The sequence below is a fragment of the Lontra canadensis genome, unplaced genomic scaffold (genome assembly GCF_010015895.1).
Source record: "Lontra canadensis isolate GAN:19392208 unplaced genomic scaffold, GSC_riverotter_1.0 scaffold1, whole genome shotgun sequence".
Lineage (NCBI taxonomy): Eukaryota > Metazoa > Chordata > Mammalia > Carnivora > Mustelidae > Lontra > Lontra canadensis.
The window spans coordinates 122238330-122262378 of NW_022630995.1; the positions used below are offsets into that span (position 1 = coordinate 122238330).

The 24049-nt window shown below is 35.7% G+C and overlaps 1 protein-coding gene across 9 annotated transcripts in view; it reads left to right on the forward strand.

The window, feature by feature from the left end:
- Window positions 1-14783, forward strand: part of RBM46 (RNA binding motif protein 46) — a 72566-nt gene extending 57783 nt beyond the window's left edge. For 5 of the 9 annotated variants that reach the window (XM_032862759.1, XM_032862742.1, XM_032862750.1 and 2 more), the window contains one exon: window positions 13819-14783. In XM_032862759.1, coding sequence (XP_032718650.1) covers window positions 13819-14018 — 200 coding nt within the window. In that variant the 3' untranslated portion in view covers window positions 14019-14783. Of the gene's footprint in view, window positions 1-4685; window positions 4777-5656; window positions 5717-12712 lie in introns of all 9 variants that reach the window. The other 4 variants (XM_032862780.1, XM_032862790.1, XM_032862798.1 and 1 more) reach the window with 4 other exon arrangements.
- The last annotated feature ends 9266 nt before the right edge of the window (window positions 14784-24049 follow it).

Consider the following 24049-nt stretch of genomic DNA (forward strand, 5'->3'; position numbering starts at 1 on the left):
CAACTTATTTCTATTCTCTGTCTTCTAGTGCCCTTTATGTTACTCCTTATGCTCCACAAGTAAGTGAAACCAATTGACTCTTTCTGCTTTGACTTATTTCATTCAGCATAATCTCTTCCAGACCCATCCATGCTGATACAAAAGTTGGGTATTCTCCTTTCTGATGAAGGCATAATATTTCATTGTATATATGAAACATATCTTCTTTATCCATTCATCTGTTGAAGGGCATCTTGGCTTTTTCCACAGTTTGGCAATTGTAGCCATTGCTGCTATGAACATTGGGGTACATATAGCCCATCTTTTCACTACATTTATATCTTTGGGCTAAATACCCAGTAGTGCAATTGCAGGATCATAGGGTAGCTCTATTTTTTAATTTCTAAGGAATCTCCACACTATTTTCCAAAGTGGCTGCATCAACCTGCATTCCACCAACAGTGTAAGAGGGTTCCCCTTTCTCCACATCCTCTCCAACACTTGTTGTTTACTGTCTTGTTAATTTTGGCCATTCTAACTGGTGTTAGGTTGGTATCTCAGTGTAGGTTTGATTATAATTTCCCTGATGGCTAATGATGATGGACACTTGTTCTTGTGTCTGTTAGCCATTTGTATGTCTTCTTTGGAGAAGTGTTTTTTCATGTCTTCTGCCCATTTTTGGATATGCTTTTCTGTTTTTTGGATGTTGAGTTTGAGGGGTTCTTTATAGGTCTTGGATGTCAGTCCTTTATCTGTAGTGTCATTTGTGAATATCTTCTCCCATTCTGTGGGTTGCCTCTTTGTTTTGTTGACTGTTTCCTTTGCTGTGCAGAAGTTTTTTATCTTGACTAAGTCCTAAAAGTTCATTTTCGCTTTTGTTTTCTTTGCCTTTGGATACATGTCTTGAAGTTGCTTTCTAGTTACTGCCTATGTTCTCCTCTAGGATTCTGATGGATTCCTGCCTCACATTGACGTCTTTTATCCATTTTGAGTTTATCTTTGTATATGATGTAAGAGAATGATTGAGTTTCATTTTTCTATACATAGCTGTCCAATTTTCCCAGCACTGTTTATTGAAGAGACTTTTGATATTTTCTTTTGGATTTTTATACCTGTGTTCATTAGTGAGATTGGCCCATGCCTTTCTTCCTAAAAGCAGGAAGTTTTTTCTCTTTGTTCTGCGGAAGAGTTGGTATATAATTGGTATGATATATTTTTTGAATATGTGAAATATCATCTAGGAAGCCATCCTAGTTTAGAGTTTTCAGCCTTTTTTTTTACTGTAATATATACATATTCAGGCTACAAATTTCCCCTCCTAAGGTATAGTGATAGCTGTGACACGTTTTGCTGTATTGTATTTTTATTTTTATTATGTATTTATTTATTTTTATTGTGTTACGTTAGTCACCATACAGTACCTCATTAGTTTTTGATGCAGTGTTCCATGATTCATTGTTTGTGTATAACACCCAGCGCTCCATGCAATCTGTGCCCTCCTTAATGCCCACCAGCAGGCTCACCCATCCCCCACCGACCTCCCTTCTAAAACTTTCTATTTGTTTCCTGGAGTCCATAGTCTCTTATGGTTCATCTCCCACTCTGATTTCTCCCCCTTCACTTTTCCCTTCTCCTAATGTTCTCCATGTTATTCCATATGTTCCATAAGTAAGTGAAACCATATGGTAATTGACTTTCTCTGACTTATTTCACTTAGCATTATCTCCTCCAGTCCCATCCAAGTTGATGCAAAAGTTGGGTATTCATCCTTTCTGATGGCTGAGTAACATTCCATTTTGTATATGGGCCACATCTTTATCCATTTATCTGTTCATTTCAAAATGTTTTGATTTCTTGAGCAAACACACACATTTTTATAGTTACCTATATATATTTTTTGCTATGATCAGAAAGTATGATTTTAGTCCTTTTGTTTTTTTTATAACCAATTAATGTAAATATTTCATGCCTGCTTAAAAAGAATGTGTTTGCAGTTGTTAATTGCCTTGTATTTATGAGGGTCACTGTGGCAAAGTACCACAGTCTGGGTGACTTAAGCAACAGAAATTTATTCGCCCACGTTCTGAAGTCTAAAAGCCAGAAATCGAGGTGTTGGCAGGACCATGTTCCCGTTCAGGCCAACAGAAGAGAATTACCTTGCCAATTTTAACTTCTGTTGTCGGCAGTCCTCGAGTTGTTGGGTTATAGATGGATAATGCTAGTCACTGCCTCTATTGTAATATTGTCTTCTCCCTGTGTGTCTGTGTCTTCACAAGGCAATCTTCTGTTTTCTCTACTCCTGGAAGGATACCAGTCATATTAGATTAAGGCTCTATCATACTCTGCTGTGACCTCAGCTTAACTAATTACATTTGCAATGGCTCTATTTCTGAATAAGGTCACATTCAGAGGTGTGAGTAGTTGGACTTCAGCATATCTTTTTGAGGCATACAATTCAGTTAGGGCAAGTTTGTTAATCATATTTAAATTTATGTTTCATGATTTTTTTTTTTGTCTGCTCATTCTTTTATTGAGAGAGGATTATAAAAACCACCCACTGTGATTATAGGTCTATTTTCATTCCTCCTTTGGTTCTTTCAGTTTTTGCATTTTATATTTTGAGGTTATATATTAGATGTATAGAAATCCAGAATTTGTTATATTTCTCTGGTAAGTGTACCTTTTATCATTATACTGTCATTCTAGCTCTATCATGCTTTCCTGCCTTAAGCTGTACTGTACTTTTCTGATGTTAACTTAAACTTACTTATAAGCTGTCTTTTGGTTAGTTTGCATATTATATATTTTTCCATTGTGTAACTTCTACTTTTCCTGTATCTTAGCCATAAGATGAGAGCAGTATATAGTTAGGTTCTGTTGTTATTTTTGTTGATGTTTTTGTTGAAAGTCTGTTCTTTGAGTGTTTGGTTAACTGCATTTAATGTTCTTATTGATTTGCTTAGAATCTTTCATCTTGCCATTTGCTTTCTATTCTTTGTTCTATTGCCCTATTCTCTTTTTCTTACCTTCTTTAGATAGATGATTTCTTTGCCCTTTTCTCTTCTTTCAGCTGTATTAGCTGTAGAGTCTTTACTGTTCTTGTAGTGATTACCCTGTTGATTCCAACTTGGATTCCTAACCTATTAAAGTCTAATATTAATGCTTTTATCACATTTCCAGACAGTGCAAGAACCTTTATACACTTCAACTTATTTCTTCTTCCAATTTCTACAGTGTCATGGTATTACCATATGTTTTATCTTTTTTTTTTTTTAATAAGTAGTCTCCACAGCCAGCATAGAGCCCAATTCGAGGCTCGAACTCATGACCCTGAGATTGAGACCTGAGCAGAGATCAAGAGTCAGAGGCACCCTGGTATTTCCAAATGTTTTAAACTTGTATATTTTATCCCCGACATACCTAATTATAATAGTTCTTTCGAAATATACATTTATATTCATTTATATTTACATTTTTAGCATTTTCTTTATTCTTCATTTCCTATTTTATATCTCCAAGTTTCCTCTATAGTTGTTCCTTTATATTCTGCCCAAAGAACATTCAATTGTATTTCCTTTACTTCAGTTTTGTTTACCTGAATATGTTTTTGATTCACCCACCTTTTGAAAGGATATATATATGTATATATATACATATATATATATAAATAAAATAACTGCTGATCTTATATATAAGATCAGCAGTTATTTTCCTCTAGCCCTTTGAAGTTATAATTCCACTCACTGTTTTCTGGTTTCCACTGTTTCTGTTGAGAAGTCAGCTGTAATTTACTTATTGTTCCTTTGAACATAAACTCTCCTCACCCCTGCGGGGAGTTTTAATATTTTCTCAATATCTGTGATTTCTGAAAGTGTCACTGTGATGTGCTTACGTACTGTTTTCTTGGCTTTTATCTTCATTGAGACTTTTCACAACGTCTAAAATCTGTGGATCAATGTTATTCACTTGTTGCAGAAAGTTCTAAGTTACTTTGTTTTCAAATACTGGTTTGGTCTTATTTTTTTCCCTCCTTTTTAAATGGTACTCCAGTTACACCTATGTTAGACCTCTTTACTGTATCCCATTTATCTATTATGTTCTTTCTGTGTTTTGCACTTTTTTGTATGTTTTGTCTGTGTATTTGCCTCGGACCTTTTGTTTGGTTCATTAATTTTTTTTTTTAAATATGTGTCTAGCATGTTGATAAAACCATTTATTTGGATTTATTTCTCAGTTCTAGGATTTCATTTGACTTATGATTTACATTTTTCCTTCAAAATTTTTACTCTTTTATTTCCTTGAGTATATTAGGCATAGTTATTTTAATATCCAATTCTGAAAACTTTATCTGAATTCCTTGTAGATCAGTTACTGTTGAATGTTTTTTTCTGTTGGTTTTAGGTCACATTGTTTTATCTTTCTATGACTATTTTTGATTGAATGTCACATATTGTCTATGAAAAATATAGGGATAGTTTGAAAGCTAGCATGCTCTTATGTTTATTTAGGGAAGATTTATATTGCTTCAGAAAGATGACCAAGGGACTGGCAATCCCAGATTGCCTTATTAATCCAGGCAGGGACAGGAAAAGTTGAAGTTGAGTTTACTCTCTCTTAAAGTTGGTCTTCTCTTAAAAAGTTCAGTTTTATTCAGGTTCCCAGCTATCACTAGCTCCACAGCTCTAATTTTGTCCTTTTATCCTCAGAAATTTGTTTGTCTCTTGTTATCTTCCATTGGCTATCAGATCCTTCTTCAGAGTTGACCAGTCCTTCTAGGGGAAAACACATCTCCAAAAGGTGTGCAAACTATGTTGGGTTTCCTTCTTATCCAAGATCACGGTCCCGTAATTCTTCAGTGTCTTCCTTGGTCCTTCTCAGTGCTTTTTGATAAATCCTTTTGCTTTTTAATAATTACCTGCATTTTTTTAACTCTTACCAGGAGGGTTGATGGAAGTTACCTAATTTCATCATGTAAATAATAAAATATTTTGACTTTTTTTCTACTGAGTTATAATCTTTAAGATGGCTATTTAAAAATCTGTAGTTCTGTGTGGATCATCAAACATTTTCATTTGTTCATATCTATTTTTTTTTTGCACAATATCTTAGCATATGGTTGGATGTACATCCTGACCAGAACGCTTTAAGGGATATAAAGAGATAACCACTAAAATATGGATATCCAAAGTTGTTCTATATATGGTTATATTAGGTTTCAAGTATATAAAATTTAGCTGTTAATAAGAAAAACTTTTTTTAAGCTTAGTATTATTTTGGCCATCTATCTCTCTTTATGACAGAAAGAAAATATACTGATATTTTTCAAATTCCTTTAGATTCTTTGGGCTATCTTCTTATCAGAAATTGGGCAATCTTACTTGTTTTTAAAGTCCTTTATTTTATTAGTACTTCTTGGGACTTAATTTGTATAGAGAGACTTTTTTTGATTATGTATTAACTCATACTTTTCATTTATATATCAGAATACTGTTTTCTTTTTTCATCTTTGCAGAGATTCAGAAATGGTAATTATTTGTCACTTGTTTGTTCTTTAAGTTTATTTTCCTATTTACTGATTGAGTTTTTAACTAAAGTTATCAAGGATTCCATGCACTTCCAAGATTAGGGATAACATCAATCTAAAGACTCAATTCTTTTCTGTCTTCACTGCTTACAGACAGGGAACACAATCTCTTCAGCCTGGACCTATGTAGAAGAATTTGGAGAAAATAAACAGGTAAGAAAAAGTCTTTTAGGAATATTAAGTGATATATTTAGTTTTCAGAAAGCCAGTTATAAATTATTCTTATGGTTATAAGAAGAAAATTTAAAATTGTCTAAAGAAGCTTGTGAAATATTTGGTTATAATAGCTTTATTAATTATAGATTTGTTAAGAAAAGTTTTAAAAAGTTAACTGGTTTCCATATTTCAGGTTCTTCTCAAAGCTTATAACATACTAGTGTATGTTTTGAACCACCACGTATGGTAAACAGTATTTTAATGTAGATGTCGTTGGAGTGAGTGTATTACATGTAGATTTTCAGCATTTCTCAATTTTATCTGAAAATTGCTGAAAGGATAGGTTTTAGTAGGATGTTAAATGTAGTTTATAGTTTAAATAAAGATTACTTTCATTCAGCTTCCTTTTCACATGTTGAGGCAAAAAGAATGTTGTTGTTCCCTGGGTAGAATCCATGTACTCGTTCTGTGTTCTTAAGTAAGTTAACTTTCATCTTTCTGTGCCTCAATTTCCTTGTTGAAGAGGAAAATAATAGTATTTGTTTTGTGAGGCTTTTATAAGGTTTAAGTAGTGCTGATGTTGTATAGGTAGCTTTGGCACTTAGTAAGTTCTCAATAATTATTAACTCATTAATAGAACTCATACATTAGATACAAGGAAATGTATTTATTATACTTGAGGCATATGACTTTATTTTTGTATATCTTAATCTTTTTTTTTTTTAAAGATTTTTTTTTTATTTATTTGACAGACAGATCACAAGTAGGCAGAGAGGCAGGCAGAGAAAGAGGAGGAGGCAGGCTTCCTGCTGAGCAGAGAGCCCGATGCCGGACTCAACCCCAGGACCCTGAGATCATGACCTGAGCCGAAGGCAGAGGCTTTAACCACTGAGCCACCCAGGCGCCCCTGTATATCTTAATCTTAACATAAAAATTCAAATATGGATGCTATTCGCAGAAATACCTTTTACAAAATTCTGTAGTTAAAATTTTGAATTACGAGGACTAATTTTACTGATAGAAATGAGACTTGAAAAGAGTTGCCATCTTTCCTAAGGCTTTTATTCTCTCTTCACTTTTGCCCAGATAGTTTTTCTAGTGAGCTGTAATTTTTGAGCCATACTGAAACCTAGATAAACTGTAGCGCTCAGATAATAATTTTCTCTTATAGGTTGCTTTTCTATTAATCTCTTCCAAATGGTTTAGGAACTTTCTTGAAAAGGAATTTGACATAATCTATTAAACAAAGGTAGCAGACTGGAAACTCTAGGTGTGGTTTGTTTGGTCTCTTTGGTTTTTTGAAAGGAAAGCAATTTGATTTAATTTCAGTACAAATAGCTAGACACCTGTTTTACATTTGGTCCTCTTTGAGTTCTTTTTTCATTTGTTTGTTACAGCTGAGCCTCTGAGGGCATTTGAATTTGTAATCACTGTGTTTAACATAGTTCAAGAATATTTCTGTTTTGTTTTTAATGTTTGCCATTACATACTAGCCCTGTTAAAATTTCTTCCCAAAGTGATTTGCAAAGTTTGTTCAGTTAAATAACTATTTCTAAGGTCAAACAAGTTTGGGGAAAGCTGTGTACTACATACTGCCTTAGGAAAAATCATAATGCTTATTAGTGTATTAAAAATCACTGCAGTCGCAACCTGTGTAAGTGTTAAATCCATTTTTACTAAAATTTTTTCAGTATTTTATTTGGCTTAGGGATTCTTGTTTTGAGTACCTCAATTGTACAAGGGTATATGTTGGGAAACACTGAAACTAACTCAAAGAAACATTGGGTTTTGTTTACAACCTTATCAAAGTATAATTGAAATACAATAAAGTACACATTTAAAGGGTACACTTTGGTCAGTTTTGATTTATGTATACATCTGTGAAACGATATCACAGGAAAACATTTTTGCCACTCCTACAGTAACCTGTTCCTTTGTCTTCTTTTCCAGGCAACCACTGATCTGATTGCTGTTACTATAGATTAGTTTGCTTTTTCTAGAATTTCAAACCTTTGTTTTTTGAAAGCTTAAATAACAATCTTTAGGTAATTTAGGATGAAATAGTAGTAATTTCTTAAAAATAAGAGTACAGGTATCTGACAATTATGTTTATAAAAATTGATATATACTGTCAGTTTCACAGCAAGAATTTGAAACAAATCACTCAAAATTATATAAAAAATAAATTGTAAATTTAAAAAACAATTAAAAACAAAAGCAGATGATTTTTTCCCCAAAACTGAATCTGAAAAACAGAGAACTAACCAACTAGAACTTTATAGGAAAGGAGTTTGAGATAATAACTTTCATTCTTATGCAGCCACCATTACTAGGATTATCATACTGAAAGCCTCCTAAAAATCGTCTTAAAACAGAAAAACTTACTTAAGCTATTATATGAGCCTAGTCTTAGAAAAAAAATTGGTCATTTCATGTCTGCTTCTTGCTCTTTCCTGTCAGTTGCCTATAGCAAAAATTAAGTAAAGGGTAAAAATACCTTGTTTTGGTCAATATTTAATTGTAATAGGGAAAGTAAACTAGGTAAAAATGCCAGTAAATTTGATAATAACTAAAGTGTTCTAGCCAAAAATATTACTTAAAAATTCTAGTTAATAATTTTTAAATATGTTGTAAGTTATAAGTTATTTAATAAGTAGTAATTTTGAAAATTTCCTCATCTGTTTTATAGTTAGTTCTTGATAATTCTTTCCTAGGATGGAAAGGACAAAATAAATGATAAATGTCATTTACATTCTTATGTCATTACACTCTTTACAAAGAGATTTCTTAAATCTCTCTTTGAATCCAGCCACGTTTTGTGTTCTGCATATATACAGTGCTGTGTTAACATGTTAACTTGTTAACAGACAGGTGAAATTTAGTGAAAGAAAGTTACTAAGTTGTTTCAGTTATGGCCTCTTTGAATTTTAGAAATTGAAATAATAAAATGGTGAAATAAAAATTTTTTCAAAAATTTTAGTAAATATCCTATAGAAATCTAAAGAAGTACTTAAAGTATGTATTAAAGTTATGGGATATGTATTAAGGGTATGGGAAATGTGTTTCATAGATCAAAATATCAGGTGCTTCATTCTCATACACTGCTTTTAGGAGGGTAAAACAGTATAGCTGTCTTAGAAAACAGTATAGTTGCCTCTAAAGTTAAACATAAAATTCCCTTATGATCCAGCATGTTGATTTCTAGTTATTTACTCCAGAGAATTGAAAGCATATGTCCACATGAAATTTTGTACACATTATTCCTTAGCAGCATTATTCATAATAGCCAACAGAGAGAAACAACCTAAATATCCATTGACTGATGAGTAGATAAACAAAATGTGGTGTATTCATGCAAGGGATCCAAAGATGAATGAAGTTCTGATATATACTACAACATGGGTGAACCTTGGAAACAAATGCTAAGGAGCTAATTTAAAAAGACAACATAAATTGTATGATTCCATTTTTATTAAAAATCTAGAACAGGCAAATCAATAGAAACAAAAATTATTGGTTGCTGGAGCTGGGAGAGAGAAAAGGAAGGAGTGACTGCTAAAAGGTTCAGAGTTTCTGTTTAGGGTGATGAAAATATTCTGGGTAGTGTTTCTGGTTACACAACTTTGTGAATCTGTTAAAAACCCCTGAATTGTACACTTAAAAAAGGTACATCAAAATGGGAGTGGATTTGAAGGTAGAACTTAAATAGTTAAGGAGAAGAAGAAAAATAGTTAACAAGAAGAAGAATTATGAGGAATGTACTTACTAATGGAAAGTTAAAGAGTATGGTCCGAAAGAAACCAGAAGAAACGGATAGCTAAAATAAGTGTAGGAAGACACTTCGACCAAACTCAGTGTAAGGTCTCCATTAAGGGTTTCCTCCCTCTTTTATATGAAGCAGAGAAGCAGTTTGAGAATCCATGGTGTTTGGTCAAGATGTGTAAGAGAATTAGAAACAAACAAATGAGACAAATGGAGTAAAGCAGCAGTGTACATCCATTGCTTAAATTTTCACTGAGAAGCATCTTGGTGGTGGTTTATCTCTTGTGTTGGTCAGAGAAAGGTAGTAGACTGAATTAACACAAAAGTGGGGCTGACAAAAAGGTGGTGAAAGTGCTGCCAGTCTTTGCACTTGCTCCCAGGTCAGTGGCACAGCAGTTACTGCCTGTTCACTTTCCTGCTCAGTCTAGCCACAGTTTCCAAATGGTTGGGAATTGGGGGTCCTTTTAGCCATTACTGCTTGATTAGAATAGGCACTTAAGGTTAAGCCTGTTTGCAGTATAGATCAAAGCTACTCTATGGAAGTGTATTCTTTCCAGATATAAATATGAAATTGTAGGCAATTTGCTCAAAATGCTATCTCTAATCATTACATTAGAGCAAAGTCTATTTATTTATTTATTTTTGCAAAGGGCCTTTTCTTCAAATGAGATTCTTAGATAACATTTAGCATATAAAACGGGAATGCAGAGCTGCATGGTTTGAATGGGAAATGTGGGGCTGGGTGGGTGCAAGCAGCAGCCAGATAGCTGAGAGCACTATCTACTGTATTTCTACCCTCTGTCTAACAACCTCTTATTAGACAACCTCTAACAACCACTTTCCCCAGCCCAGTTTTGAGAAGATATACAGAGTGAAAAAGCTGGTCAAGTAGAAATAATACTTTCCTAGGAATTAGGAGACCTAATTTTTAACTTGTTTTTCTTCATTTAACTGTGGGAGTAGCCAACAGTCACTTAATCAACCATCTTTGGTCTGTGTCACTCTTCAGTGAAAGTTGGTTGGAATTTTAGAGACTTCTGAGGACCAGCCTATTCCTGGTTTATGATTTTGAATTAGAGAATTTGATTAGCTAAAAATTTTTATTATAAACAATAAAAAGTCAAACCAATAACAATAGATCAAAAGGCTTGAATACATACTTTACTAAAGAACATGTTCAGATGGGCAACTAAACACATAATTAGTTATGAGGGATTAGTCATGAGGGAAATCCAAATTAAAACTAAAATGAGATTCCATTTCACATACTGGGATAGTTATGATTCAAAACACTGGCAATACTAAATGTTGGTCAGGATATAGAACAGAGCTCTTGTATTTTACTGGTATGAATGTAAAATGGTCACATTGGAGAACTGCTGAGCAGTATCTGTCTGCCCAGTGACCCAGCAGTTCCACTCCTAGTTATTTACCCAAAAGAAATGAAAACATATATCCACAAAAAGACTCATATGAGAATATTCATGACAGCTTTATTCATAATAGTTGAAATTTAGAAACAAATATTTATCTGTCAGCAGGTAAATGGATAAAAAATGTTATAGTGTATACATACAATAGAATACTGACGAACAATAAAAAGGAGTAAAGTGACATACACAGCATAGTGAATCTTAGAAATTATATTGAGAGAAAGAAGCTAGGCTTAAGAGTTCTTAAAAAATACATTTTGTATGACATCTAAGAACAGACAATTCTAAGCTATAGTGAGAAATCAGAAAGTGGTTGCCTCCTGCAGAAGGGCTATTAACTGGAAAGGAACACAAGGAACTTCTGGATTGATGGATATGTTTTGTATCTTGTTTTAGGTGTTGGTTGCATAGGTTTATAGAGTTATCAGAACTCACTGAAATGGGCACATAGGATATATGCATTTCACTGTATATAAATTGTACCTAAATTTAGAAAGTCTTAAGACAGTTGAATAATTCTTAGTGTAAAACTTAAATTCTGAAATTGGCTCTATCATTCCCTTAAGAAGGGAAAAGGGGAGGACAGATCCAAGTCTGAGACAGAAACAGTGGGATTGAAGAGCTAAGAATATTCATTGGGAAGAAAAACCAGGGGTGGGCAAGTAAGTATATGCTAGGAATTCTGACTGACCTAATTTATTTCATAAAAATCAGTGATGCTTCCTGATTTTTATTTTCTGTGATATATATTGTATGTTAGATCTAAGGAAAACATGATTCATCTAGGTTTATGTCAGTAGTTACTATCTTAAATTTGATATGTATTGTATTTTCTGATTACCCAGATTTTTTCTGAATATATTTAGATTCTTGTAATAAAATTTACTTTTGAAATGCTTGTAAAATATTATGAACATTGAAGCTTTTCATTTCCTAATTTTCGTAGTATTCGGGGGAAATTTTTTTGTCTTGATTTATCCTGTATGAATGAGGTCAAATTTTGTATTTCAATTTAGTTTCCTTAGAAATGTGAGAAGACAACAGTTGATTAGTGTATTTTTAAATTAAAGGTTCACAGTAGGAGACTATATAAAATGCCCATTTTCAGACCTGAGTACTAAGCCAGTAGCCAGTTGTCTGGCTATTTTCTTTGTGAAATCATTCTCTGAAGATGTCTCTTATCTACATTTCAATGAACAGCCTGCATTAACTGTTGCATGGGTGTAAACCCAAAGTGAAAGTGATTTCTCTGAAAACTACATTTTCCCCACCTACAGAAGTATAACTAGTTAAAGATCTGCTCTTCTAAATGGAATTGTCTGTGGCCACATTGTTAAAATTTAAAGAGCTAGTTGTATCATAGATGCCTGTCTAATAAGTAATTGTCTATATTTGTGTAATATTCTTTAGGGGGAGAGAATCAGAAATTCTTTTAAACAATTAATTTGAATTATGGAAGCACTAAGATTTTTATTAATACTAAATACCATACTATTTAGGCACAGTGCCTCCTTTAAGAAAAACAATTCTGTGATACCTACTTACCCTACTTTGGATATAAGAAAAGCAAATGGTATCAAAGTAATTCCTTATCCAACTTCAAAATACTGAAAATATTTTGAACTGGATATTTTAAATGTATTTGTCTTCTTGGAACAGACTGCTTTTATTGCTTTTATGGTACCACTAATAAAAATAAAAAGATTATAAAATTAATCAAGTTAGAGTTTTATAGTGTTAGAAATTAAACTTATATTTAACTGATTTTTATTTTTTCCATTTTTTTTTTCTTAACTAGGTCCTTACTGATGTTGCTTGAGCTTATTCTCCTGCAGTTGATCACATTCCTGTTGGCTAAATATTAAGTCCCATGACAACATTAAGTTAATGCTTATATGTTTTAGGCCTCATCTATAAGACCAGGAAAATATAGAAAAAACTTGACTTGTGCATTAGATTACCTAATTCCTTTTTTTCATTCCTAGAAACACCATAACTTTTATAAATAATCATTTTATAGTCATTGTAAGGCCCTTGGCTTATTCTACCCTAAAGAACATAGTTGAGTTTTTGGAAAGCACAGGATTTACAGATTTGGTCTTTAATATTCATACACACATATAAACATAACAATGAAGCAGGAAATTATTGGCACATAAGATGAATATTGTGGAATAGTAATACTTCAAATATAACTGGTTTTTAAAAAATAATTTGGTTTTAATTTTTGGATTTTTCTATACTATAAGTTGATAATGGTTTCTTGAAGTTTATTTTATAAACATGATTCATTTTACTGTTTTATGGTACAAGTAGGAATGCTAATGTTAAATTGGTATACTGAGTTATACAGAAGTTTATATTAGTATTTAAATAATGAAATATTGGACAGTTAGTTTACACCAAATGTTTTTGCAGTCCAGGGGAGAATGTTTCTGCTGGCTTGATGCCAAATACAGTTTCAAAAAAAATAAGCAAATATGAATTCGCTGGTTTTTAATCTTTTCTTCATGGACTACCCTTTAGCATCAGAACCAAATTTAAAAGGAGCTGCATTGTAGAACAAGGGAAATCAGAGGTTCTCTTTTTTCTGTGATCAAACCCAAAAACAATGAATAGATATGCAAGTAAAAGATATCCAAGAATGCATTCTAGTAAGATCTCTGAAGTTTTGTGTCAGTGAAAGAAACTTGTGTCAGTGAAAGAAACTTCTAGTAAAAAACCATTAGAATTTGCAATGTTCTGAATGTTGAAACAGTCTTTACCAGCAAAATAGTATTAGCAGGATTTTGAATGTTAGAACATTATGTCAAACTGTGATTATAGTTTTAATGCTTTGTCTCTTTGAATTAAATTTGTATCCGTAAAGATGTGCAGCATAATTGTTCATGTATTTATTTACAGACTACAATTTTCGTCGCAGCTCAATAAATAGTCTTTCCCCTGTTAGTGCTACTTTCTCTTCTGGGACTCCCAGCGTGCTTCCTTATACTTCAAGGCCTTATTCTTATCCAAGCTATCCCTTGTCACCAACAATATCACTTGCTAATGGCAGCCATGTTGGACAGCGACTGTATATCTCCAATCAGGCCTCATTCTTCTGAAGAAGATACTGTAAACATGAGTATGAAAGTTTCTTTGTAAAGCATGCAAATTAAAATACTGTTTTATTTTAGAATCGGGTTTGCACATTTGGTTTTAAAATGATAAATATATATTTATTTCAACATAGTAAACATCAACCATAATTTGGAATAACCTACAATTGCAGAACTTATAAAAATGCTAAGTTTAAAAAGTTATTCAGTGGTTTCTCTTGATAAAGGTATAGCAAACTACTCTTCTTTTTAAACTTTTGGGATTTTAAATACTTCTAATTCCTGAGTGGGCAGTAGAACCCAATAGTTTATGTTAAATTTTTGCATAATAACTTTGCCAAATAGCATTTCACAAATATTTAAGCAATTGCAGACAATGGTTACACTACATTTGATTACCAAGGATCACTATCTGTATTAGAGATTGTAACAGTTATATAACCAGAAGCAGCTAACTATTATGTAGAAAGAAATGAAGGGCAAAAATTAAGATACAGATTTTATGCAGTACTAAAGGAAAAGCAGTCTACCATTGTGGTCCTTGAAAATAACTATAAATATTTTAGTTAATTACCTGTTGTAGAAATAAATTTTAATTTTGCTGTTAATGTATTTCAGGTTTTTATAGTTATACTTCTTTTGTGTTTTTGATATTCACTGTATAGTTGTTTGACTAATAAGTGTTATGGTTTTTTAAAGTTGAAATCATGTGTTGTTTAATTTTTGTACGTGAATTCAAATTCTTTGACATTAAATATGTGATGCTTCTAATATGTATGTGTTTTAATTTTGTTTATTAGTATACACAAAAAAGTTAGCTCTCATAATCATCTTGACCTTTTCATGGGCTAAGTGACTTCACGGGACCAAAGCAAAGGATATTGCAGACCAAAAAAAGCGTTTGTTTTGTGAAACATAGTAACCAAAATCCTTTTCAGGAGCCAATAGAAATATTTTATTGGTGAAGCCAGTGAAGTTTTCTTCTTGAATACTTAGTGAATCCTGTCATTTTGGCTGTTTAATGGTTTGGTAATGTGCATTTATAATGAATTTTCTAATGGTGGTTTACATAATAATCAGGGACAAAGATTTTTCCAGCCTTAGATACCAGACATTAACTTTGTTGATTAACTTATAATGTAGGAGCATAGAACATGGGATTTGCATACATAGAATATGAAATGGTTGCAAATAATTCTTCTAGCTTAAGTTTCTAGCAGAAGTTAAATGGAGAGTAAATTACAGTTGACCCTTGAACAACTGGGTGGATTCACTTATACAGAGATTTTTTTATACCATACAGTACTGTAATATATTTCCTTATGATTTTCTTAATGTATTATTTTCCCTAGCTTTAGTGTAAGAATACAGTATATAATACATATAACATACAGTATATGTGTTAATAGAATGTTTATGTCACTGGTAGGGTTTCAGATCAACAGACTCTGAGTAGTTAAGTTTTGGGGGAGTCTAAGGTTAAATGTGGATTTTTGCCTACGCAGGGATTGAGATGGGGCAGTTGATGATGCTAAGCCCCAGTTTGTTGTTCAAGGGTCAACTGTAGTCTCATTTTTTTTCACCCTCTATGGAATGCTCATTCCATATTACCATATGCAGTATTTAACTTTCCAGGTTACTGCCTTAGATTTTCTAATTTAAATGAGCATAGATATTATACTAAGCCAAAATTAATTTTTTTTTCCTGACATAGATTGTATAGCTTTTGCAGTTTAAATACCATGACTTACAGGTTCATATTGCTCTTTTGGCAAACACATAGTGTGTTTATTTAGTCAGATACTCTGCTAATAACCTGGGGATATGGAGGTGACTCTGTTTCCAAACCAAAAGAAAACATATTAATATAGTTTTTCATAGGAGTGTTTATAATGGCCCAAATAATCACAGTTACAAGTTCCCAAGCATTTTCATTAAACAAACAAGCAAACCCACATTGAGGGAGCTTACCAGCCACACAATGTATTTGGAGATCCACACTAATATGATGGAAAATATGTAAGCATTGGTTATCATATTAGATTACCACTTCTGCCAGGTAACAGTTCTTTGAACTTGGAGACAGTTTTTTTTTGATCTGTCTGGGCCATACTTTAACATTTGTAAAATGGTGATACACACCTTCTAATGTTAAAAACACCTGTCAAGTAGAAGGCACTCAAATGGTAGCTGATATTATTTGGATATAATTATATAAATCATATACTATTTGTACAAGTCTTTCATCTCCTCTCCCTTTAGGCAGAAATCTAGACATCAGTACATTCATGTCAAATACTGTCCATTTATATATTATAGATGAGCAATTAATTTTGTTCATGCTGCACATGAAATTTCATTTGGTTTGTGAACATAGATGCTAATTACTTATTGCTTTAATTCTTATAGGCTGTATAAAGCCTTTGATTCAAATAAGGGCTTCCCTAGTTAGTTCATCACAAACTATTATGGATAAAAGCTTCTTAGCTATTTGATACAGCTCATGGGTCAGAGAAACAATTCTTAAGACAGCCCTTTATCAGATTCTCTGTGCAACTTTGTGCAAGGGACCACGGCTGAGACGTGGAGTAGTCCTATTATGTAGCGATGATCTGTTTTGCTTAAAAGCCCTTCTAAACAGATCAGAAGACTATGCTGAAAGCTTAACCTTATTTCTCTAGTTTAAATCTTTTACAGTATTTCAGTGGGAAAGAGTTCTCTATGACTTAACATCTTGTAACCATTAGAGAATAGGTTGTTAAGCAATTTAAAAAGAACGTGCACAGCAAGAAAGTACATATGTCAAAGGACAAAGATGAACAAGAATCGCAAGTTATTTTTACAAAAGGCTAAATTCTAAAATTTTAAAATATCAATAAAAGACCATCCGCTCAAGGGGCGCCTAAGTGGCTCAGTTGGTTAAGCATCTGACTTGATTTCTGCTCAGGTCATGAGCTCAAGATTGTGGGGTCTAGCCCCCAATGTTGGGCTGTGCGCTCAGAGTCTGCTTGTCCCTCTCTCTTCACTCGCGCTCTCTCCCCCTCAAAACTCTTTAAAAGAAATACCATCCACTCAAGAGAAAAATGGATAAAATAGGCAGATAACAGATGGCCCTTAAATGTGTAAAAAGATGCTTTATCTCAGAAGTGCAAACAAAGGTCAGATTTGAAGAAATTCAAAGGTTTGATAAAGTTTTGGTTAAGATTTTAAAGAAGCATTCTCATTTTACTGCTGAGATTATAAATTGGTATAATCCATATAAAGAACAATTTGGCAGCAGTTGTCAAAAATTACAAATACTTCAATCTTTTGACCTGCAATCCTAATATTTTGGTGATTCATTGAAACATTTTTTATAGCCCAATCAATACCTATCATCACGGGACCGATTAAAATGATACATTTATTGGTGCATATTAAGAAGTAAAAAAAGAGACACTATTCCTAATATAGAAAGAGATAATGTTAAAAATGTGAAAAAGCGCAAGGTTCAGAAGTATGTATGCAATACGCTGTATTTTGGAATAAGGAAGAAGACATTTGTGCTTATATTTGCATACCAGCCAATGGAAGAAGACTATACAAAAAATTAAGTATGAGAAAGCAGGTAAGATTACACTTTAAAAGTTCCCTTTACTCCAGACACAGTGTGATTATCTATCTTACCTATCTATGTATGTCTCTGTATAATCTATCAACTATCTTTTTTTTTAAGTAAAAATACATATGTTTTCAGAAACAAAAGATCTCTAAGGAACCATGGTCTGAACACAAGGACAGTAGGAAAAGCTACACTGATCATTGATGACTGATTGACCAGAAGTTGGGTTTTGAGTAGGGATCCAGGGTAACATACACCCAGATGGTAAATGCAATGCGATGCAACAATGCAAGCAGCTGTGTACTTCACTACTCTTGACTCAATGGGTCCATTGTACTTCAATATGTCACTATGAAATATATCACGTTTATAATATCTGGTAGGAAGAACATACTGAAGAAGACCCCTCAGGGAACAAAGCCGGGTTCTCTGAAACAAATAATCTGCTTTTCTGAGAAACTGCTGTTACAGACTATGATGAACTGGGTTGTTACTTGATCAAGTTCATAAAGCTGAACATGTTCAGTAGCACTACTGTCTAGCAGAAATGGTGTATGACAGTCCGAAGTATTCTTGCTATGCTGCCGATCCTTACTCTGTTTCTAAAATCGGTTGGTCAACGGGTAAAAAAATGGGAACCTAGTATTCTAAGGATAATGGAAGTCACCAAAATACAAATCTCTTTACACATTTTCTAGAAACTATCCAGAAAAATAACATAAGCAAATAGGACCACATATGATCTACACCTTCAGCATTACGAGAGAACACTACACAATTTGCAAAATAGTTGTAAGTAAAAATAAATATGGGCAATGAATTTCAGGACAGTTATATTTTTTGAGCTCTTGATGCAACACTTTGTGGAGAGCAGAGGTGTGTTGAGGGGGTCTGGAAAACTACATAGGAAAAAAAAGGAGTAGAGGGTCAAAGGGTGAGCCAACAAGGAAGCCCATCCCAACAGTGAAAATACTAAAAAAATAAAAAAATAAATAAAAATAAACAATAAAATTCTGGTATGTACAAGCAGCCTTGGAAAAGCAAAGTTTCCAGGGACAGGAGGATTCCTTTGTTTAATATGTCATAAGTGAATTCAGGCCAACATAAAGTTTAAAAAGGTGTTTATATAACCTAAGTGTCCCTCCACATTTAAACACAGTGACCTTTAACACCATGATACAGACATTCCAAAATCAGCAACAGAAGCCACTCTCAGAAAGACAGGAACCGTAGCACTGCTATTTCTATCAAATAGAAATGGTATCCTCTCTCACCCCTAATTTAAAAGAGTTCATTGTTGATCTCGTGTATTCAACATGGAGACTCCTTATATTCACTCATTCAGCAGATACATATTTTATGCCTACTTATTCCTGTTGTAATTAGTGTTGGATGAGCATACTTTGTCTTCTTTCGGAGCTGATATGTAAAACTCTCTCTAGGTGGAAGCTTCTAGATTGTTTGATAACAGAGATATGACTGAGAACCATTAGTCTCCACACCAATATCCAGTCCCCAATAAATAAGGTGATCATCAGGATTGCACAAAATTCTATATAGCACAAATGTTAAGGTGAAATACCTCAGCTCTGATTAGGTAATTAGGTACTCATTACAAAAGGGCTCTGTAGAATGTTCTTCAACAATAGGTAATTCTTAAAAGGCAACCTTCAGAGAACACTGGAGAGAGAAAAGCAAACCAAGTTGTCATCCACCGAAGGATCTTTGACCCTTGAATTGGCTGCCTAGGGTCTCTTAAGCCAATCCCACTTGAATATCTACTCCCGGGCCTTTTAAATACCCCGATAGAACCACTGAAATCTTAGGCACCACATCAGGAAAATACGGCGTGTGAATTAGGAAAAATCGTTCTCTAAGCAGAGAAGGGGAGTTTCCAGTTAGAAAAATGATACATGAAAGATGGCATTGCGAGGCACCATAACATGTTGAGGGAAGAAGTCTGGAGTCATTGGGAGCACACATCGCAGGGTGGGCAGAGGGATGAGAACGAGGAGGGAGCCCAGCTGTAAGCCTGGACAGGAAGGTGGGTGTCAGGGCACGAAGAGCCTTGTACGCCATGTTGAGGTGCTCCTGCTTTATCCTGTGGCTCCTGAGAAACCAGGTACCAAAGGGCCTGAAACGGAGAAAAGAATGATCATTTGCATTCCAGAAAGGGAGATCGGCAATGGTTAAGGCCTTGAGGAGGACAGCTGGGTTAGGAAGCCATTCCAGGAACCCAAGCGATAGACGACAACAGCAGGGCTATCTATATGTGACAGGGTGGGGGGTGGGGGGTTGCGGAAGGTGTACCCAGAAGATACCTGGAAATGACTGGAGGTACCAGTTGGGGAAGAGGGAAGAACCCAGAGGAAGCTTTTCTCCCTGGTGAGATGAGGTGGCCTGCTGGGTACGGTAGCCTGGCAATTAGCTTCTTTTGGGTGCTGCTGTATTCTCTCCGGTGTCCTAAGGGGTGGAAGCTCGAAACTGCATTTTCCAGGCTCTCCTGCAGCTGAAGTTCCGGACTTGATTCTGCTACGGAGCTGTACCCACAGGAGCTTTGGGGTGTGGGAGTGACATAGAGGCTGTCCTCCTATCGTCCGGCGTGCTGGGATGAAACACTGGGGGAGATGTGGGTGTTTCTAGTAGTAGAGGCCTCTGTCGCAATCCGCTTTGCAGTGGTGAGGCGGTGGCTGTGCTCAGAACAGCACCCACACCTGGCCCGTGGCTGAGGGTGGCTCAGGGGTGTGATTCGGAAATCCCAACTGTCGGAAGGTGGCTCCTGACTTCGACCTCTGTCTAGCAAATCGTGTAAGCACTGGTTTCCCGTGTGAAATCCCTTCCCGCGGAGTTATCTAGAATGGCTTCTGTCCCCTGCACCTAAGGAGTGGGGAGTCCGTGCCTCCCTGTCTTCCTGACGGGCCCGCCGTCCCCATGTCGCCGGTTACCTTCATCACTCCTCGAGTCTGCAGTTCGAAAGCCTGGGTGCCCACGTGAGCTGCGAGAGTGAAGGCTGAGTAGTTCAGTGTAGCTGAAAAGTCAAACACATCTAGGAGAAATACTCAGAATTTGGAAAAGAAATGCCATTGTAAACCTACCTTGCCTGAACCATCAAAATAACCCCCCCCCCCCCATGGGTGAAGGAATAAAATGTTAAAGTTGAACGCATGTACACTGCGAGAGGGGCGAAGAGTCCAAGGCATAAAACGAGCCTCAGGAGGTCGGAGCACTACAGGAACCGGTCCCTTGCCTTCTCAGCCACCTCCTTAGATACTCCTGCTCTGTAACAGAGAACCTGGCCTGTGCTCATGGCGACGCAGAGAGAGGACATTTCCTGCTTCAGGCTGCTTTTTGTTGGAGGCGCGGGGCAAGGAGAAAAGAACGAGCCTTTCCCCTTTACCTAGATTTGCCGAAAATTTCCCCAAATACTGCACTTCAGAGGCCACTGTTTCCGAGTTGCCTTTTCTCAGAAGCCCTCGTCAGGCCGGTGATTCCTCCCCAGCAAAAGTTATGACCCTTTCGGGATGTGATCTTTCGAGAACAGTTTTTTTACCTAACCTCTCCTGCAGGGGGCAACATCCTCCAGTGTATGAGGACAGAGCCCGGAACCCGGCGGCGTCCGCCCTCTGGCTTGGTGAGGATTGCAAGAGCGTTTTGGAGGAAGAAAGTTGCAAATGCGCTTGCTTGATTCCTAGTCTATACTCCTTGGATAAAGGGTAATTATACCCTCATACATATATATATGTATATATATGTATATGTATATATATGTATATATATGTATATATATATGTATGTATATATATATATATATTTTTTTTTTAAATAAAAAAAGACCGAAAGAATGTGTGTTCTCTTAAGTCAGTCTCCGCTGACCACATGAGTAATGTTCATTGTACTCCCAGTGCTTGGAGGGCCCACATAACCTAAAAGCATAAATGACCACCTGCTGTAATTTGTTTGCCTGAAGAGCTGGAAAGAGCTACCAGGATCGAGGGACAGAGGAGAAGGCAGAAGGAATGAGATATTGGGGAAGGAGCCCAGTGGGGATCACCATTCTTTGTGCATTTCATCAGTTGAAACTTACCTGACTGCCTCTCAGGGGTGAGGCACCATGCTGTGTGCTGGGGGATACAGAACGGAAAAAAAAAAACAGGGTTTGTGAACTTGAGTTTAAAGAAAAAAGATTAATGTTTGGCAATAAAGCATTTTAAAGATTTCTTTCAATCTGATGTTTAAAATGTTTTTCAGAGACATCGATGGGGCACATCAATGTCTTCTCACTTTATCTTTGGGCCTGGAGAGGAGAGGTCACTTTTACTCTCTTCATACTGCACCTGGTTTTTGACCACCAAATGGCAGCATTGGGAGAGGCCTTTGCCAGATCCTTACTTGCTTTGACTTTCCTGTAGTATTTGAAGCCATTTCTTTTAAATATCTGAAGCCTCTTCTTTTAAATATTAATTATTTTTAATGAGTGGGAGAGAGAGGGAAAGCATGCAAGTGGGTGGAGGAGCAGAGGGCCGACCCCGTCCTGAGCCTGGAGCCTGTGGAGGGGCTTGATCAGACCCTGAGAATAAAACCGCAGCTAAAATCAAGAGTCTGAGGCTTTACTGACTGAGCCACCCAGGCACCTCAAGGCCGTTTCTTAGAAAGCTTTCTTCTAATGTGATTTACAAAGTGTCTTCACATATATTATATTTTTTAAGATTTTATTTATTAGAAAGAGAGAGAGCACCTACGAGAGAGAGAGAGAGAGAGAGCGAGCGAGCAAGTGAGTGCAGGGGCAGAGGGAGAAGCAGTCTCCCTGCTGAGCAGGGTGCCTGACGATGTGGTGTTTGATCCCAGGACCCTGAGATCATGACCTGAGCTGAAGGCAGAGGCTCAACTGACTGAACCACCTAGGCATCCCTCACACATACTATTTTTTTTAATCCTCCTTCAAACCCTGTGATGTTAGCAGTGCAGGGAAGTAGAGCTACAGTGAGATGAAGTGACCTGAGTAGGCTCTTCTCTTCCTTCTCAAATATAAGAGTGTTACCACATGCTTTATTTTTACTTAGATTTTTCTTTCTCTTCATACTGTCGCTCTAGATATCCCATGGAAATCTAAAGTTTGACGTATCTGTAATCCAACTAACCGTGTCTCTTATTTCCTAAAATACTGACTCTCTTATTCCCATCAGTCACGCAGTCTTCCTCTTTGGCTTCCAGATGTGTCATCCTTTATTTATTTATTTTTAAAAATATTTTATTTATTTATTTGACAGAGATCACAAGAAGGCAGAGAGGCAGGCAGAGAGAGAGAGAGAGAGGGAAGCAGGATCCCCGCTGAGCAGAGAACCCGATGCGGGGTTCAATCCCAGGATCATGACCTGAGCTGAAGGCAGAGGCTTTAACCCACTGAGCCACCCAGGCACCCCTCGTCCTTTATTTCTATCCTGTTTACCTGCCATTGACTTTCCTTAGAGTCTTATCTAAGTTGTTTTGTTTTGTGTGTGTGTGTGTGTGTGTGTGTGTGTGTGTGTGTGTGTGTGTTGCCTGGACCATTACAGTAGCCTTCAGCCTGAGCTCTGTATTGATGACTTCCTCCCACAGGCAAAGTTTATAACTACATATTGTCAGCACCTATACCTGTTTATTGCCTATTTCCTTGGGGGCAATGACCCAAGTATAGATAATATCTGGAACAATACATTGGTGTTTCTTAATAACTATTAGTTGGATGAATGTTGAAGTGATGAACAGCACTGTAGTCATCTTCTCAACTCTCAGTTCTGATTTTATAAGTCTTGCCCCAAAGCTTCCATGGCCAACTCAGGTCTAAACTCCATCATCATTGTCTGACCTATACCTGCTTTTCCATTTGCCTGATACAGATGTGGAGGAAAGAGAACACTTGGGCACTGTGGGTAGAATTGTAAATTGGTATAATTACTAAAGAAAACAGTACTGAGGAGGCTCAAAAAATTAAAAATAGAACTAATGGGTGTCTGGGTGGCTCAGTTGGTTGGGTGACTGTCTTTGGCTTGGGTTGTGAACCCAGACTCCTGGGATCGAGTCCTGCATTGTGTTCCCAGCTCCCCGGGGAATCTGCTTCTCCTTCTGACCTTCTCCCCTCTCATGCTCTCTCTCATGCTCTCTTTCCCTCAAATAAATAAACAAACAAATAAATAAAATCTTAAAAAAAAACCCAGAACTACCATATGATCCAGCAATTCTACTTTTGGGTATATATCCAAAGAGGGTAAAAAAACCCCACTAACCCAAAAAGATGCCCACACCTCCATGTTCATAGCAGCACTATCTGCAATAGTCAAGACACCAAAACAACCTAGGTATGTATCAAGGGATAAAGGAATAAATAAGTTGTGACATGTATACGCAATGAAATATTATTCAGCCATAAAAAGTAAGGAAATCCTACCATTTGCAACAA